Source organism: Anneissia japonica, unplaced genomic scaffold (genome assembly GCF_011630105.1).
Source record: "Anneissia japonica isolate Jap-2015-1 unplaced genomic scaffold, ASM1163010v1 scaffold93_len1081246_cov171, whole genome shotgun sequence".
Taxonomy (NCBI): Eukaryota; Metazoa; Echinodermata; class Crinoidea; order Comatulida; family Comatulidae; genus Anneissia; species Anneissia japonica.
The window spans coordinates 614,786-634,157 of NW_022726429.1; the positions used below are offsets into that span (position 1 = coordinate 614,786).

Below are 19,372 nucleotides of genomic sequence, written 5' to 3' on the forward strand. Positions count from 1 at the left end.
TGTGTGTGTGGCCCATGTCCCACATTTTAAATTTAATTTACTCAATACCTTAAATTTATTTTAAATGCCAACAATCAATATGTAAACAAAAACATGTGATTTTATAATAGAATTTTTTTGTGAAAAAAATACTTCATCAAAATAAATGTCGTTTCGAACCCCACCCCGTAAAAATCGCTCTAGTATGTTTTTAATTTATAGGAAGCAGGGAAAAGGCAGATCTAGTGAAAAACCAACGAGTAGGTATATATCATTTTCTTTTCTCTCTTCCCTCATCCATAAAACCATAAGTGATATTTTATACCAAAAGTGATAATTTTTACCAAAGTCCAACAATAGTTTAAAATAATTACCGTACTCGCGCGAATAAGAGCCCAGGCGCTTAAAATATTTGTTGCACTTTCTGAGGGGCGCTTATTCAAACGAGCGCTTATTTAAACGGAGTGGAAATTGGCGCTTATGAAAATAGATGAAAATCGATGGGTTCTTATGGGAAATTATTAAATTCAAGAGGCACTTTTTGGAATGAAAACAATTATATAAGGACATTACGAATGGTGGTTAGGCGGAAAAGATAATCGTCCAGAGAACATGGCTAGCTCATCACAAGAATGCTGTGAATATTTACATAACAGCAAAATAGTAGATGCAATTAGTGGTGGTGGGTAGTGGTTAGCTTGTTGGCCATCGGCCTATTGAGATTAGCAGGATGGCAGGATCATTGTTTTTTTCTTGAAAACTCAGATGAGAATGTGCTAAAGGTCGGAAAAAATAAAAAGAGTAGGACTAGGCATAGACAAATATGTAAAAAGAGTAAAGTTCGATTGTCTGTCCAGGGCTCGAAGCTCTCATCTGTCCAAACACTCTGCAGCTCAAATCATGCCAACAACCACAGTCCCAGGATTGATTGGATTATTGACTTGCTAAAACTATACCAGTTCCGAAAGTTGGCCTATAATCTATGTTGGTTTTGTCATAAATTTGTCTGAAATACTTCATTAGTCATGGACCATGGACCATTCTATGTTCTCTGACAACGGAGTTAACAATGCATAAATGCCATAAGCTCTGAGCGCGAGGGATTGAAGCCCCCTCGGACCCCACCAGGGGTCTTCACACCCTGGCCCCCAGCGCGTGTTTGTTTGCTCCGCTTGCAAACTTAACGATCGCTTCACTCGCTTATTAGGTCCCCCAATTCACCACCAGAGCCCCCACAAAATCCGTGATGCTACTGCGCACTGGCGGCGTACAAAGAGATTACAGTATGTTTCTCGCGGTTGGGTTGGTATATTGCGCTACATGCACTGAAGTATATAGAGCCCTGGTTCTTAATCAATTTGTTTGAAGGCTAAATTATTTTTAGAATTGATCTCACGAGCCAAAGATAATCTCCGCCAAGCAATCGTTATACATCTGGGGGGAACTTTTTCCGCTAAGATATCTATTTGAAAGGGGTTTTTTTTGCAATCTTATATTATACTTTTAATTGTACGATGCCCGCACCAGCGGTGATAATTAAAAAATTGGGTCGTCGCGAGAGATTTGTGTGTGGAAGTGTCATCAGTTCAATAGACGTTATATTAGTCAACTTTGGTGAATCGCTTTATTAATCTAATTGATCACGATATACAAACAACCTACCCAACGCTTCAATTCTCGTTAATTTTTTGAAAAATACAAAACGTTTTTCGCATAATACTACATAGTACGAATGTAGGACAAACGAAGTGTATTTTACGAGTACTGTCTTTTGGTACACCGACTTTTTATTACTCCTGCAAATTAAAAAAATGCTATTAACGAATCACAATGAATAGAACAACACAGACGGAACTTGGCGGCACTAAAGTCGGTGTAATGCTAAGACTGTAGCATTACAAAAGACGGCTATTGACGAAACATAGTGATATCAGGACAATACACAGAGACAGGACTTGGCGGAACAGAGAGTTCTATATGACTTCAATTATTGCAGGACAATTAAAATGCACTGTTGATTATCATGTAAATTTAAGTACGAATGTTATTGACGAACGTACTGCAATTCAACATAAGTAACCTAAATTTAGTTGTGTTTACCTAGATGATTAAACATTGAGCTTCTACCACGGGTCTCAAATCAGGCATCAGTGAGTCCCTTTATCAATGTAATTTATCACAATATACAAAAAATAGGCTCCCAAAGGGAGCGTGTGTCTATGCCCTATACTGCCTTACTGTATTATGTTTGCTAATAGAGTATCCACATGGGATTCGGTTATCATGGTGAGATGTTGTATTTTTTACGACTTTCGTACAGTAATAAGGTACTTAAGATGGCACATGACCCATCATGCACCTCCACCGGATTTACCCTTTCAGCCATCTTTAACTGCCAGGCGACAACCTAGTGTCATTGCCCCCGAGGAGGCATAGACACACTTCTACTTATGCTTAAATTCTCGACATATTTTTCGAAAAATACAACAGGTTTTCCGTTTAATTGTGCATAATACGAATGTAGGACTAGCGAAAAACAAAACAGAACAAAAACAAAAACAATGGCTTTTCCAGCTAAAGCTGGAAAAACCCAAAAATAATTTTAAATTTCGTTTACCATCCGAATTATTAGTAGACTAATAAAATTACATGCTGAATTGAAATTATGTAGATATGAATGACGTAATAAATGATTTGAGCTTGACCTTTCTTAATCTCATATTAGCAGCAGCAAGCGTTTCATCCAACCAGCAATGCTTGCAGCTTGGACACGTGCGTGTAGATAACTTATGCCTGTACATAATGCTTTGAAGAATAGAAGCAAACGGCGTTACGCCTATGCCAGCACCAATTAACACTGCATGTTCTGATTGAAAAATTGCCCTCGTCGGCGTTCCATACGGCCCGTCTATAAAAACCTGTAGATACAAAAATACAAATTGAATATTATGCGACTGATCTTTTCGTAACGCATTAATAACTCACTAATAAACATGATAGGCTTACTGTACAATGTACACAAGACCATGGCCTGACTAAAGTTACTTTACAAAATGATTAGGCCTACGCGGAATTATTAATCTCACTGGCGTTTTATACTGACCAATAAGAATTTTAGATAATTATATGATTATAACACAGTACGGCCATTTAAAAACAATACTCTAATATCCCACATGACGTATAATATTTCAAAAAAAAAAAAAATAAAATAAAATAAATAAAAACACACGTTGATGATACATATACTGTACGGGCTTATTTGGCGGGCCAAACAACCATTTAACAAGCTGTACTGTAGTTTAATGGTCCACACTCTCATATTTGTAATAAATAAATCCTTTACATTAAACTTTACCAAATAAACTAACAAACATTATAAAACATTGATAACGCTTAAAACATCAGATATGTTGAAGGCCTAATCAATAGTAGGGGTTTAATCAGTATAGCTTTATCGCAAATGATGTTCCAACCTTGCAGACTAACGAGATTTAATACGAATTGACGGCCGAGTTTTCTAATGGCTATTTTGAATATGAGGGTAGAATGCGTGTCACTGACAACACTACGTAGCAATCGCCACGGGATGCCTGCATTGGGGTCAACAAAAATGAGCCGTCCAGTGCCCCCTAAGAGATTTTAAATTTCCCGACATCCACCTCATGCCTTGTTTGGAGCAAATGTTAGGAGTAAGCAACCTCAGATGCCGGAAAATGGCACTCTCAAACTGTTAAATTATTATATTATTTAAAAGCAGTGTTCCCGGATGCGTCTGCTTCTATCCAAAAAACGGCCTTGTTTTTATCCAAATCATCCACATTTTTAGTTCATTTTTAAATTTTACACAATGTAACACTCAGATAAAAAAAATAATGATTTTTACTTAAGTTATTTTTAATAGGGTGATGTTATATTTTTTCACATATACTCACCCTAATGCGGCTTAATCCGTTGTTATTTATATTATTATTAATTGTTCCATCTTCATGTTTGTGTTTCCACGATTCCTCCTACCGACAATAAAACACAACGACATTAAATTTGACTATAAATCAATTATAATTATAATAGGTCTAGTACCGGTAGTATTTTCGATTTTTATTTCACAATCGATTTATCACAATCAATGGTGAACCTCCATTTCATTTATTTATTATTATCAATAAAATAATATGCTCAACAAATATTATTATTAGGCCTATTATTATTATTAATACAAATTATAATTATGATAGACTTTCAAGCAAAATGTCAGAGATCTCGTTCTGTCGTGGATTTAGGCCTATGACATTCTAAATTTGTGAAATTCTGTTAAATTAGAAATGGCTGTTTGATTAGTGAATACTTGTGTAAAGCTCAGAGAGATATTTTTGCTCTATATAAAAAAATTATTATTATTATTATTATTATTATTATTATTATTATTATTATTATTATTATTATTATTATATACTCGCATAATAATTAACGTTAGAGTATGTATCCACAATGGTTATGCAACTATCACTTGGGCCTCCAAATATAATAAATGCTCTGCATATCATGTTGTTAGAAAAATATTAAAATTCCTGTTATCTTTCACCTTCATTACTTCACCAATGGCTTATAAATCAATTTGTTTCCTGTGCATGATCGGTTTGTTTACCAACAAACTTAATATGGTAAATCTCAGCTAACTCATTCAATTTTCCAGTTGAATCAGTTTTAATTCTCAGTGGGGGCGTAAATAAAACTAAACGTTATTTCACGGCAACTAACGCGGTATACAGAGCTTAGAGTATTTGCGTTTTCGACAAAATTGTAATTTGAAAGTATGGGACGCCAACTTAAACGTAAGGTCGATGACTATGTTTCTTCCTACCTCATTGTGTTTACCATTTCCAACATGTGTCACTACTTTTCCGCACGAGTCACTCACAGGGATCTCTGTATCTGCTCGAGTTGAGTCGAGGTTCACCATCTCCACAAACACAGGAGGTTCATCAATCTCTAGGGCGCGATTAGAATGGCACGCGCTTTTCCTATGTGCTTCACGCTTCGCTTCTTTTTCTTCTTTTAAACGTTGCTCGAAAAAGCTGTATAATCTGCAAGTCCAGTTACCAGCCGAACGAACATGTACAGAAAAGGTGCCTGTAATGAGCAAATTATAAATATTTAAAAAAGATATTGTCTGTTATCCAAATAATGTCACAATGGAAAGTTTGGCTAAGCTCCGCCAATTGCAGGAAGTGCGCGTGTTCCTGAACCCAGGGGTGGCGCCAGCGGACAGCCCCCCCACCTCCGTCGGGGTGTGCTGGCACGATTCGTCAGAGAGAAAACAAATTATATATATTTTCTACATACTAGTAGACTCTAAAATCGATTAAATAAGCTTTTGAAACCCTTAAATTGTCGGGCTTCGCCCCCTGGACCACTTTCGAAACCATTTAATCGAAGCTCGACCACGCCCACATTGCTTTCGTCGGGGAATTCTGACTCCTCGTCGGGGGAACCAGCCCCCTCGTCGGTCCTTTCTTTACCCACTGAACCCATCTTTTGACCACTCCGCTCGCCCCAATTGGTTTTATGAGTTTTAAAGATACTACAGACAATTATTATTTTTTTTTTCTAAATGACTAATTTCAGCTGATGATGAATATATACAAAAAGTATGAAAAAGGAGAGAGCATGGTCCTTTAAAATAACTACACACCCCTAGTACGTCATGGAAGTACACCCGCTGGGTTCATACTAGTAGTGCATCCGTGATAAAACAAATACTGTACACACAAAACGCAGCTGCATAACAGGGTTGCATTTTTAAATTGAGTTTTAAAGGGGTTTTTCAGATTTTTTAGCAGACGGCGTGGGCCGAGTCTATCTTTTTAACATATATAATGTATAATACAACAGTGACATCCTAATAGTCAACTTAAAACTGATTATTATTTTATATTCAATTATCCATTAAGCAATAAGTAAAAATCCTGAGCGTTTTGCCTATTGATTGGTTGTATCAATTACATCAGGCGCGCGTGTCTTCGCTAGCAAAGGTCGCGAGAGTCGCGTGTACGCGTGTACGCGTTACCTAAGAGAATTCAACTCACTTTGCTGAAGTACAATATTTAGCTTATTGAAACCGAGACACAGTTTATTGTAAATTACCGGTATTTACTTAACCGGCTCGGAATGTTATTTTAGAGAGCAAAAGCAACACTGAGTTACTTTACCGGGTTAAAAACACTCAGAAGTTTAAATTAAATTAGGGGCATTAACTCCAGTTGGTCTTAATGTTCAACCGTTTATGTACGAACGAATACGTTTCGTATAGCTGAATGGGATGGATTACTGATTTAATCATGAAATATTATACATAATCGTTGAGGATTGTTTAAAGAATATTACATATTTTATGTTCTGTTTAGTACAATCGCTTGCATGGTTGACAATTCTTCGGTTACCTTATTGCCTCCTAATAAAATCCGATGATTACATTGTATTGAGAGTAAGAATAATAATGCGGTAATTAGTAATGTGGGGTACTAATTAGTAATTGCTAGTGCAATCGCGCCAGCGACACTAGTAGTATCTGTAGGTGTCAATGCTGCTATGTAAATCAAGTTTCATTATTAGGTTTGTGTTGTCGAGTGGTTTGGCAAATCCTGACACTTTATTTATGGAAATTGATAAAGTAGTCATGGGATTGAAAGTCGAGCTCTTTATTAGCCTCACTTACAATTATATATCCCACTTGATTCCGATTTCCAGTGAGTGCGAAAGCGGCACGCGGCCGGCTGCGGTAGGAAATATAGAACCGTAAGATCTAAATTGCTCTAATCAATATACGCTATCGCCGACGTCTTTGTATTGAATCAGGAAGAGTTCCCGATTGCGTCAGGGAGAGCTACGTAGTGTAAGGATTACAATGAAAACGCTGTAGCGACTGTGTAGCGATTCTATGGAAAGCAAGCTTAATGGCTGATGTTCAGTGTGGAAAATAAAAAATATGCTTTATAATAATATAGGTTATATTTATTTTTTACCACAGTCGCGCTCATTGGAAATATGCCTTAGTGGTACTGTTATGCGGTAGCAACTATTTTTCGATGCCTATCTTCTAATTATAAAAAATCCATATTATTTGTTAAAAGTAAAACAATAAACTGTCGTATTACCTGTTTGTTCAGGGGGACTGCTGATCGTAAATGGATGCCATTCATATTGAGCTATGGCGGGAATTTGCAAAAATATGTAGTCGCCTGCTTTGAAATGAAATCGCGGTGGACGTGTCATCACTAATTGTGTTACCTATCGAAAGAAACAATCTGGCATTATGAACATATCAAAAGAAGTTTATTCAAGATTAACAAGGCTTACGTAGCTCCGTCTATACTACAATATGTATTCTGCAATCCATGTATTCTGTGATCTCATAACGTGATTTCGTTTCATTTCATGTCATTTATTTATTCGACCATAAACAATAAAGAGCATAATAACAACAAGAAACAACAAAACGATGGTCAGGTACATCTAAAGCAAATAAATGACTGTAACTCAAAAGAGTCAGCTGCCCCTTAAACATGAAGTAACATGAATATTGCACACAATAGAAAATGTTATGAAAATATATAAAAAGCCCTGAGCAATTGAAAGAATTAATTACGATTCAATACTGCATATTAACAACTTTTCTTTAAGACTACAAAATATTTTAAGATTAATAAATGAATGAAATTATTGAACTATTACGGTTTATACATAGTTTAATAAATACCAGAAAAGGAAATAAAAAATTTAAAGAATTAATTGATTTAAATTGCATATTCACTGGTTTTATTTAAAATTACAAAAAATATATCGATATTCTGTCGATGTTATAATGTGATCACTTATTCTGTGATCTTAAAATTTCTGTAATATTAAGATGTATTATGCAATTTTCCATATTCTTTAATCCCATGGTATGCATGTGGTTTTCTGTGATTTCCGTAGTTTGTAAGTTGGAGGACTATTACGTGATTCCCATTCTATTATTCCCGTATCATGCAATCACATTATTTTGAGATCAATGTAACCTTGTCACCATTGGTTTGCTAGTCATTGTATTAATTGTTCCCGTATTTTATGACCATCTGTAGGTCTATCTCCCCTATGTGAACTCTTTATTCTGTGATTATCATATTCGTGATCCCCAAAATGATGATAGAAAGATGATTATTTTAGGTTGTATAGACTATGGTTTTCATAAAAATTTAATAAACATTACTTATGAATAATGTTACACTTATGGTGTTCTTTCAACACGAAACCATTCTAATTTGTGCGCTGGCCCGTGAAGTAAAATTAAGCGGTTGGAAAAAAATGCTACTTTAAATAAATGCTAACAAAAACTGTTCCTCTGGGCATATGCCCACCAGACCCAGGGGCGGATCCAGAGATGTCCAAAGGGGGGGGGGCCGAAATTAGGGCCGATCGAGACAACAATGTCCTAGGGGGTCCGGGGGCATGCCCCCGCGAAATCTTTGTGTTCTAGACGCTCGAAAATAACATTTGAGGCGTTCTGGGCTATCATTTTTTTCTTTTTCTTTCTTTTTTTTCTTTGTTTTTTCTTTTTTGACCTCCCAAAAAGGGGGGGGGGGCGCGGGGCCGGGCCGGCCCCCCCCCCTAAATCCGCCCCTGTTTCTTTTTCTTTCTTTTTTTCTTTCTTTTTTCTTTTTTGACCTCCCAAAAGGGGGGGGGGGCGGCCCGGCCCCCCTAAATCCGCCCCTGAGACCAGTCAGCCTAGAGATGCATCTTGGCTGTATGATATGATAGCCAGAATAAAATAGAAGTCAAGAAGAACAGTTCTTTTTTGTTAGCATAATTACCACACCTGGATGATTGAGAATATTTACAAATACTTGACTAACATAGGCTTACTTATCTAGGTTGGAATAAATACGCCTAATGTCAGATAAGGTTATAATCAAGGCATCTATAACATTAGTATCGTTGGCAACAATTAGAGTAAAATGTAAATGTACAACTTAAAAACGCATATTATGTTTTGTTCATTATTACTGTACTGTCTTAAAAAACAATACATTATTTTTCTAATCAGTCGTCAGCCTTACAGTACGTAATACTGATGGTTATTTTATGATCATTGAAAATGTTAGACTCGTAAAGTTTCTAATATATTGTACATGAATTTTGTTGATGTAAACATAAAAAATAATGTGGATGGTTGAATACTGTGGGAAATAATTAAAACAAATTTACTAAAAATGAAAATATGAAACAAAACCTAATCTTATGAACATCCTGTTGATAAGGTCTACATTGCGTACATTGTGGCATCTGGTATTTTCTTATTATGCAATACCGGAACAAGTTTTCAAGTTTACATTTTATGCATATATGGAAAACAAACGTTAGTTTAATCTGCTGTAGGTAGGCCATTAACAAAGGATTAAATTTCAATTGAAATCATAATTGTGTAGACATTTTAAACGGATCATTCCTCTTTGAAATCGCTTCGATAAGTTTCGGAAATGCTTAACCGATTATTTTGTTTTACAATATTAAGTTATTGTTTGCGGAGAATTGTATGTAGATTTGACTGTTTCGGAAATGAAATGATAGGCCTATAATGCGATTAAAATCTTACTTACACTTAATGTCTGTGGTGTTAAGTTTGGAAAATTTTAGGCTAATTTCTTTAGCACCTCTCTGCTGCCAAGCTTATTCTTTTTGGAATTTCAGCAACAATGGCAAACAGTTCCAGATTTGCTTAATTATGTGTTTCAAAAAATGTGTTGAGCATTGGTGTTACAAGAATTATATTCGTGGCCTCTATGATCCCAAAGTACATAAAAGTAAATCTTTGCCAGGCAGTACGGTAATCCTAAGAGGTTCAATAAGATCTCTTTAACCCTTTTTGTTTCAGATTCACGAGTTTAACGCGTCCAATCGTCTCCTATCTTATATTTTGAGGAAAGCCAATAGGCCTACCTCCTCAGAACATTTTCATGTCTTTAATTGTTCTGTCTAACATTCTGCAGAGCTTATCATCAAACTAGCAACAGAAGAAGAGATACTGTGAGATTAGGCACGAGGAACCAACACATGCTTTTTTCTTCCCAAAATGTATTCACCTCTTTCTTTTTTTATATACCATTCCAAAATTTTAAGATGATTCATCCTTCGTAGTTTTTACGTAATCTTGCTAAACAGACCGACAAATAGACGGTGGTGAATACATAACCTCCATGGGAGAGGTAATAACATAAAAACAAATATCATATTACGGGTACATTGCAGGATTGAAAGGCGAAGGATATCTAAACTTAAAGGCAGAATCCATTTAAAGAAAAGGAAGTCCACCAAAAGGATGAACGGACATCAAATCAGGAAGGAGTTCTCTTGATACCAAAACATAATCATGAAAAGGCTGTCATTTCTAGGATTAGACTTTGGAAGACGACATTAAGTGTGCAAGTGTAATACACGTAAAATTAAGGAAGTTGTTCTGTTATGTAATATTCGCTGATGAAAATAGTAACGGTTGCTGATTGACAACGCTAACGACATCACTGCAGTAATCGGTATTAACCTATTTCATTATTTTTGGGTGACTGAACTTAGAACAAATATTCGTGTTATTTATTTATTGTTATTTGAATGTATACGAATTTGCGTTCAAACGAGACCGTAAACTAAAACCCCATAAAGTGGAGAGTCCATAGTTCACGGAGTTGGTACATTATTTATCTGCAGGGAAATCATGGAATACTGGCAAGGGAACATGATGAATAGAAGTATCGAACAAACGATAGATTGCATAAACACATTATCGTAGTTTGGAAATTGGTGATTAGTTCATATCAACTTCACAAAATCAATCAAATAGGTTTACAAAACGAAAATTAATATATAAATGAAGTTGGTAGTAAGTGTCGATTTGATTAGAAATTAATTTAAAGTTGTCAATATTTTATACACGTGGTTATACCAACATGTAAACATATCCTAATTTAATTATGCTGGGAATGAGGTACCATTGTGATCTGTTCAACATGCGAATTTATGCATGGATATTTGTTCAACACGAGACTTATATGCATGAATTAATGTGCCCTATATCTGTCCAACATGCGACATAGAAGAACGACTGAGGGCCTGAATTAATTATCGAGTCATCGTCATCCTATGGGACAGCCACTTTGCCGTGGACTTGCATTGACAATTGGTACCTTGTGTGTGTCATTTGTACTTCAATACTTATTTATGAATATTATTTTTGGTGTAATGATTACTTGTATTTCATGCTGATGTATTGCCACATGGTTATGTGATTGGGATTATAAATTCTAAATCAGCGATATATATATATATTATATAGGTTAACGTAGAGCATTACAGTAGCACACTGGAGATATGATGTCCATACACCTTGGAATTAAGTGGCCCAAGTTGGCTTCATGCGCGTGGCAGTGCGTTCCAATGATCAACTAGCGTGTACGCAAACTGATCCAAACACATAACAGCAGTCAACAAGGGAGTAGAAGCCTTTAAAAATTATGAATTATAGAATCACACCTCTAAATGTATATACACAACTATTGATATGTAATGTAGGCCTATTATCTCTGGAGCCATTACGCCGGTACCATAACCTTGATCATCTACGATAACTAAAACGAAGAAAACCAATATCCGATTAGCAATAATTCATCACTTTGATTTCTATGGAGTTGTTTACAGTTTATTAAACCAATAGCATCCATGCTGGCTACCAAGCGGTATCTTAGCCTTAGTATTTGTCTTGTATCACATTCGCAGTAGGGTTAGCTTTCTTATGGCAGATGGTTTTACACGATCACAACGCTTATTCAAGTGTCGTCTGTCCAAAATTATCATTAAACCGTCACCACGCTAGTAAGCCTCAGTGCAGATACTGCAAAGGCTCATCACATAACATTTTCCTCTGTGGGCTTTAATGATGCGTGTGTTGCAATCCTGTACTTCTTTAAAATCAATATGTTTAATCACTGGTACATATTCAGAAGTTGAAATTGAGTCTACGCCTAATGTCTTCCTCGCTTTCTATCTAAGCCTTTTTCTAAATACCATTTCTGCCTTACTTTATTCTCTGACTTACTTATAGCTACTTAGGTGTCCATATAGCCAACATCTTTTAAGGAAGAGAATGGGGGTGGGGGTGGTAATGGGTTCCGGGCATGGGGTCCAATATTTAAATGCAACATAAATATGATACATTTTGATTTAAAAATATAGTTAATGTTAATATAATTACCATACAAAGGCAAATTTGCATTTGATGGAAAGGACTATAGCTTTTTTTGTGGCATACACCAGGTAAGAAGTGATTTTTTTTATTTAGGAAGTGTGGTTTGTTTTAACTAGTTTAAGTTTTGTTAAAGGAGGTTTGCCAGAATCCCTAAAACCACATTACGACAGGCCTGCTACTTACTTATCAACTTACTTATCGACTTAATCAAATACATAGGCCTATACTTAATTACTTACCTACCTAGCTTAATTACCTACATTATTTACTTATGTTACGTTTATGTCTTACCTCAGTATACTTACCTATTTTTCTTTCTCTAGGTACTTACCGACCATATTGAACTTAAGCCCATATTGTAATATTAGAACAAGTGTGTGAGCTTATAAGTTATTCATCCTTGCTTTAATACATACTTATATGTAACCAACATGTACTTAAGTTTCAAAGTAATACTTACACCAGATGGGAACAGTTTAACATCCTCCACATACGTACTTCCAAACTGAGCTTGCTTGAATATCTTTGTATTTGTAATTTTCTCTATGATAAATATAAATCCCGGAATTGAAAAGAAGTAGAAAAAGCGAGGTCCATGTATAAGTAATAACGTCCAAAATGCAAGGTATAGTAAATGTGTCCAGTAAAAAACCTACAAAATGGAAAAGAACACATTGTTATTCTTAATAATAATAGGCCTATTATTATTAGTATTCTTAATATTATCATTTATTATCCTTATTATTATTATTATTATTTATTATTTATAATAATAATAATAATAATAATTATTATTATTATTGTTGTTGTTGTTAATAATAATATTCGTATTATTCTTTTTAATATTATTATTTATTAAGCCTATTTATTATTATAATTATTAATAATAATATTATTCTTATCATTTATTATTATTATTATTACAATTATTATCATTTATTATTACTAAAAATATTATTATTAAATTATTCTTGTTATCATTATTATTTTTGTTGTTATTGTTATTATCCTTGTTTCTCTGGTAGGCATCTTGTAAAGGGACATCTTTTCTTTTTACCTACCAGACTCTTTACTTTTGGGTTGTGAGAGAAATAAACTAATGAATTATGAATTACATGTGTGAATATAATGTACTATAAAGATGATACGTTAAATGATTGGGCCTATATATAAAGGATTAAAAGATGAACGCAATAATGATAATTCTGGATATATCTTAGTGTTCATTTATTGGTAAGCATAATATAAACTAAAATAAATACTATACAAATCTCACTTACCGATTTGAAATTTTTTTAATTTTTGTTTTCCAGTGATATATTAGATATATATTACTGAATAGTCATTCTGTATAAGTACATTAAACTTTGCTTACATAGAACGCTATTATTTCTATACTATTTATGCCGATTTATAAGGTAATTACATTTTAAAAAATGCCGAAATATTATAAATTGTAATATAATACATTCCAAACTGTAACCCGACTATTGGTTAGATGTGCGCGTTTGAAGATGTCACCATAGCAACCACCCGCAGATCAGTCGTAAAGGGACAAACACACATGCGTTTACTTTATCCGGATCACGGTCATATTGACAAAATGGAACGGAATACCTTTAGGCTGAATTTTACTGACTGTATAATGTAACTTAAGTATTAGTCAAATGCATATTAATCACAGTTCTGAGAAAAATATTTGTTACAAGTGATTAAAGATAAGACCGTCTATAATTAGCAACGATACATAAAAAGTATAAGCCTAGTCTTAATTCAGAATTTGGATTGCTAACTTCGAATATTAAAAAAAATATATTTTTGTCCAGTTGAAAATCTGAGTGAAAAATTATAAATGCACTTATTGATATTCGAAATTATAAGATTTTATAGATGCTTCATTTTAAAAAAAAATCCTTTTTATCATGTTTGTTGTCCCAGTCTTTTTTTTTCGACCGTCGGCATAGATGAATATCTTGGTCTAGACGTATTTTTTGATTTTATGAAATTAGTTGAAAACGCATTGAAACATTTGTTATTATTAATATTGATATGGAAACATAGGCCTTAATTTGTTTTCATATAAAAGTAGACCTATATAAAATATACACCACGAAAAGCCATTTTATTGGAATCAAATCAGCTTCTGTATTCATTGCAAACGGAATTACCGATGCCCGATAATTACTCAGTTGTCGTTTAGATATCATTTTTTGTTAGTTCGGATGTGTCACTCACCAGACAAAAGTCTGTCAAACCTGCAGCCTAGTTTATATCCCTCTGAAATAAATCGTGAACATATATTCAACATTGGAACGTGACAGAAACGGATCCGGAGTGTCTGTTAAACGGATCTTCAAGTGGCGTGTATTATGTTTGGATTTAAAAACTGAAAATAATATAGCAAAGATTGATATCGACGCACCTAGTTGACGAATCGCTTGTGTCTACGTGAGGCAACGTTATCAAATGGATTTACTTCCCGTTTTTATTTCATTCTACTGTTTTACAATTTATATCAAAGAGGGAAGGATATTTGGAAATATTAAAAAAAATTGCTTTGGTATTTGTCTCATTGAAAGCTCATAACATTTTGATCAATTAGTCAATCAGTTTACATCAATACATCAAAATAGTCATTGGCATTGTACCATTTCTAAATATGCAAATTTGGAAGTCCCAGTAAGCTTGACTTGGATTGGATACCCACCTCAATAATTCATTCATATAACACTAAAATAAAGACAATGCTTATCCACCAGAGGATCCTTAAGAGTATGTTTTTCAATTGATTTAAACACGAAATTTACTCTCTAAATGCAAACGAGTGAAAAACGAGTGAAAGAGTGACTACAGGGACCACTCCTGATAGAGTGAAATAAAAAGAGTGAGATTTCACTCTATTCAGAATGAATTTTAGTAATTTTTCAGTATTTGTAGGAATAATATTCACTCACTTAAGAGTGAATTTTCACTCTTGAAAAAGTGAAATTAGAGTGGTCCCTGTAGGCACTCTTTTCGAGTGAAAATTCACTCTTCCACATTAAGAGAGTAATATTTTTTTTTTATGGTTTTCTGGATTTATCCAAAGGTTTAGTTAAAGAGCAATCTTTAAGATCATAATGACTAATCGATAGTTTCTAGGAGTGATCAGTCTCACCAATTGCCACTACATCTAACCACAGAAGTGTGTGGGAGGCGGGTAAAATATTGAGAAAAAGTACCCGGGATTGTAGAATGGAAACAATGATAACTACAAGCACTCTAGCTTGATCTGCTTTAGTTGATTTTTTTCGGTTGATGCAAGTGTGGATTCATCTGATGAACTGAGATTAATGTATCGGCCTATCCTTAAATTTTTAGATTTATTTATTTATTCTGCCTTTAACGTGATAACACTTTCAGTGACGCAGCACTGATCTCACTAGTGGATCAGTGCAAACAACAGAACAAAAAAAGTAGAAAAAAACAAACATAAAAAATATACAGAAACTTAACTAAAATAAAAAAGAACCAATTCAAATGAATTAAAAAGAAGGCAAGAGAACAGAGGGTGGTCAGAAAGATATAATTAGTTTTCTGTTTTGATCAAAGTTTTGAAATTTCACAATGATTACAGCAGGCGTATACTATAGAGCTAAAGAGTTTAGAATATGTATAGGTACATCGGGACCTATATGCCTACTTTACATATTATTGGCATTTAATTAAAAATTTAAAGGAGAAAGGTGTTTCTCTACCAATTAACTAACTCTGCACAATATAGATAGACCCTGTTTTTGTTACATCGGTCCTTATTGGCCGGTAATAATTTATGGATAATCTGAGTAAACAGTAGGCCTACTTGGAAAAACAGAAGGCGGGATTATATTTATGTTATATTAAACCGAGGATGAAATGATAGGTCTACGTTAAACCACGTTATTGTTGTGGTGGATCTGAAGTTACACACAAACTACGGCTTAAACGTACGAAAGCACAAGCGTTGAAGCACGTGTGTTTGTGGGACAAGCGCATAATCTGTTGTCTTTTCTGATTGGTCAGTTGTTAAGCTTTATTAACACGTCAATAATTTTTTTGACTTGTATCTCATATGAATTTGGTAACTTAGTCCATGGAGCAGTCATGACTGCTCTCTGCTTTGTTCCAGTTGGTAAATATTGTGATTTGATAGAGAATTATTGGGGTCTGTGTTCGTTTACAGCCTAAAGTGACATTAAAAATCGTAAAAGCATTCACCTTGTCAAGTTATATATACTGTCTCTTATACACATCTAGATGTGTATAAGAGACAGATAAAAATGATACAGTATTTTATGTATTAAATTTGTAGGAAAATAAAACTAAGATAGGTACGGTACGTAATGTCCCTTTACCTGAAAGTAGCCACCTCTTCGAACAAACGGCATCGAACAGATAACCATGATGATCAAAATCGCAACCAGTATCCATCCAGTAATGAACGCGGATCCTGAGACTATACCATAGTCTGTAAGATCTGGCTTTGTAACCAGCAGCTCAAACGCAGTAAAATTGTCATTTTTTGATATTGTGACTGAAATACAGAATAAACTTGTCATCAATGTATAATATTGCGTATTATTTTTATTTCATATTCCCTGGTGATATTTCATAAAGTAATGCCACGTAAATCAGCGTGTAAATTAATCTATTGACCATCCAAATGGATAAACGTCGGCGTACGTTTTAAAACACGAGAGTAATCGTTAATCGGTGTGTATAATATACAACCGGCCAGTAATCTGATTGCAGATATAAAATGTTATCAATTGAATTTCAAGTACTCACTAATTCTAACCAACTCATCCCACAGAATTGAATTTGAATAGCTAACGATTACATACATGGTAGCAAACGCATGAAATAGTATGCGTTTTTTTTAGTGAATAGAACGATAATGGAAAAATAGTATGATAAATGTTAACATGGGTCAATATAAAAGAAACACAAATTAAAAAATTTAAGGGTTATACATAATGTTGGCATTAAATGGCAATTCTACAATATATTCGCATAGTAGATGGCGAGAATTGTTTATACCTTGTTTCGCAAACTTATTTTCTTAAAGATCGTCAGAGGAAAGCGGGGAAAAAATGTTGTTTTCTTTTATAGCAAATAGTTTTGCCAAAAATATCCATACGGAGTAAAAAATAAAAATAAAATTTAATTAGTGAATGTAAACAGTGTAGTAATGAGATGGTTGAATGCTTTAAATTTATATAATTAGGATTGAATATACATTTCATTTTTTTGAGGAGATTTTAATGCAGCGGCGGGCGTAATAAAAATAATAAAAATCTTTTATTTTTTTCTGAAATTTCCTTTTTTTGTTGCGGCGAGTGCGCTAATTGGCCAAAAATAAAATTTTCTTTTTATTTGAAATCGTCATTATTGGCGGGCGGTGCGTTCGCTAAACAAGGTATAAAAAAAGTCTCGCCATTGATATAAATGTCCGCGTATAGGTCCATATAAATGCTTCTAAAGAGAAGAACCGTTGTGTAGTTGAAAATATGTAATGTTAGAGATATTCTCAACAATACAACGGCTCATTTGGAACCACCAGGCATGAGATTGACTTTTTAAAGCATGGTTTTCATAAGATCCCTATGCGCTATCGCGGAGAGCGTTCAGCGATGCTGATTAGTCGGTCGTAGTCGGGGAGACTCCCCGACTGTATAGTGGACACGACTTTGGAAAACCAGGCTTAAGACGATCGTCAAGCATAATATAATAATTATTATCAATTAGGAATACGTGTATATACCTTGTTAAAATAGATTAATTTTAATGGTGGCCATTTGTTGATGAACTCACGTTAGTCGCCATCACTCATATTGTCTTATGTTGTTGATAATTTATTTAGAGTCTTATGCCATTCTAGCCTAAGTTATTCACCTGATTTGTGTGGAAAAATACAATAAAAGAACAATGTTATAAACATACCTGCGTTGCCAATATGCGATACCGTATGCACGAATGAGAAGAAAACAATGGTGATTCCTAATAATTTGTGGAAATATATGCTTTGATCTAGAGGCAACACTCTGTTTGCCTTTGTTCCACGTAAATATGTCAGGCACTTGCGTAACATCAACACCAATATAAACGTACTGTCGAAATTCAGGCACATTCCACCTCCTCGAGCTTCAATTTAAAGAATATAGTTTAGATTATTTAAGATGTACACTACATAGTCCTTCATCAAAATTAAAACACGTGTGATCAATACCAGATTACCAGTACTTAAGCCAGGGGTTCTCAACTGTATCATCGCAGTAGGGGCCAAAATTGTTTATTGAATGCATTCGAAGGGCCAGGGCGTATGCTGTCTCTTATACACATCTAGATGTGTATAAGAGACAGATTCTAACCAACTCATCCCACAGAATTGAATTTGAATAGCTAACGATTACATACATGGTAGCAAACGCATGAAATAGTATGCGTTTTTTTTAGTGAATAGAACGATAATGGAAAAATAGTATGATAAATGTTAACATGGGTCAATATAAAAGAAACACAAATTAAAAAATTTAAGGGTTATACATAATGTTGGCATTAAATGGCAATTCTACAATATATTCGCATAGTAGATGGCGAGAATTGTTTATACCTTGTTTCGCAAACTTATTTTCTTAAAGATCGTCAGAGGAAAGCGGGGAAAAAATGTTGTTTTCTTTTATAGCAAATAGTTTTGCCAAAAATATCCATACGGAGTAAAAAATAAAAATAAAATTTAATTAGTGAATGTAAACAGTGTAGTAATGAGATGGTTGAATGCTTTAAATTTATATAATTAGGATTGAATATACATTTCATTTTTTTGAGGAGATTTTAATGCAGCGGCGGGCGTAATAAAAATAATAAAAATCTTTTATTTTTTTCTGAAATTTCCTTTTTTTGTTGCGGCGAGTGCGCTAATTGGCCAAAAATAAAATTTTCTTTTTATTTGAAATCGTCATTATTGGCGGGCGGTGCGTTCGCTAAACAAGGTATAAAAAAAGTCTCGCCATTGATATAAATGCTGTCTCTTATACACATCTAGATGTGTATAAGAGACAGGCACTGATCTCACTAGTGGATCACATGAACAAAAAA

At 34.3% G+C, this 19,372-nt stretch overlaps 1 protein-coding gene across 1 annotated transcript in view; it reads right to left on the bottom strand.

Moving 5' to 3' along the window:
- LOC117113198 (NADPH oxidase 5-like) overlaps positions 1–19,372 on the bottom strand; it is a gene marked incomplete in the record, with an annotated part of 88,692 nt that overhangs the window by 3,975 nt on the left and 65,345 nt on the right. The window contains 7 exon segments of the mRNA XM_033256485.1: positions 2,685–2,897; positions 3,915–3,992; positions 4,844–5,112; positions 7,137–7,269; positions 12,717–12,908; positions 16,630–16,808; positions 18,218–18,418. Of these exon segments, the coding sequence (XP_033112376.1) occupies positions 2,685–2,897; positions 3,915–3,992; positions 4,844–5,112; positions 7,137–7,269; positions 12,717–12,908; positions 16,630–16,808; positions 18,218–18,418 (1,265 nt within the window).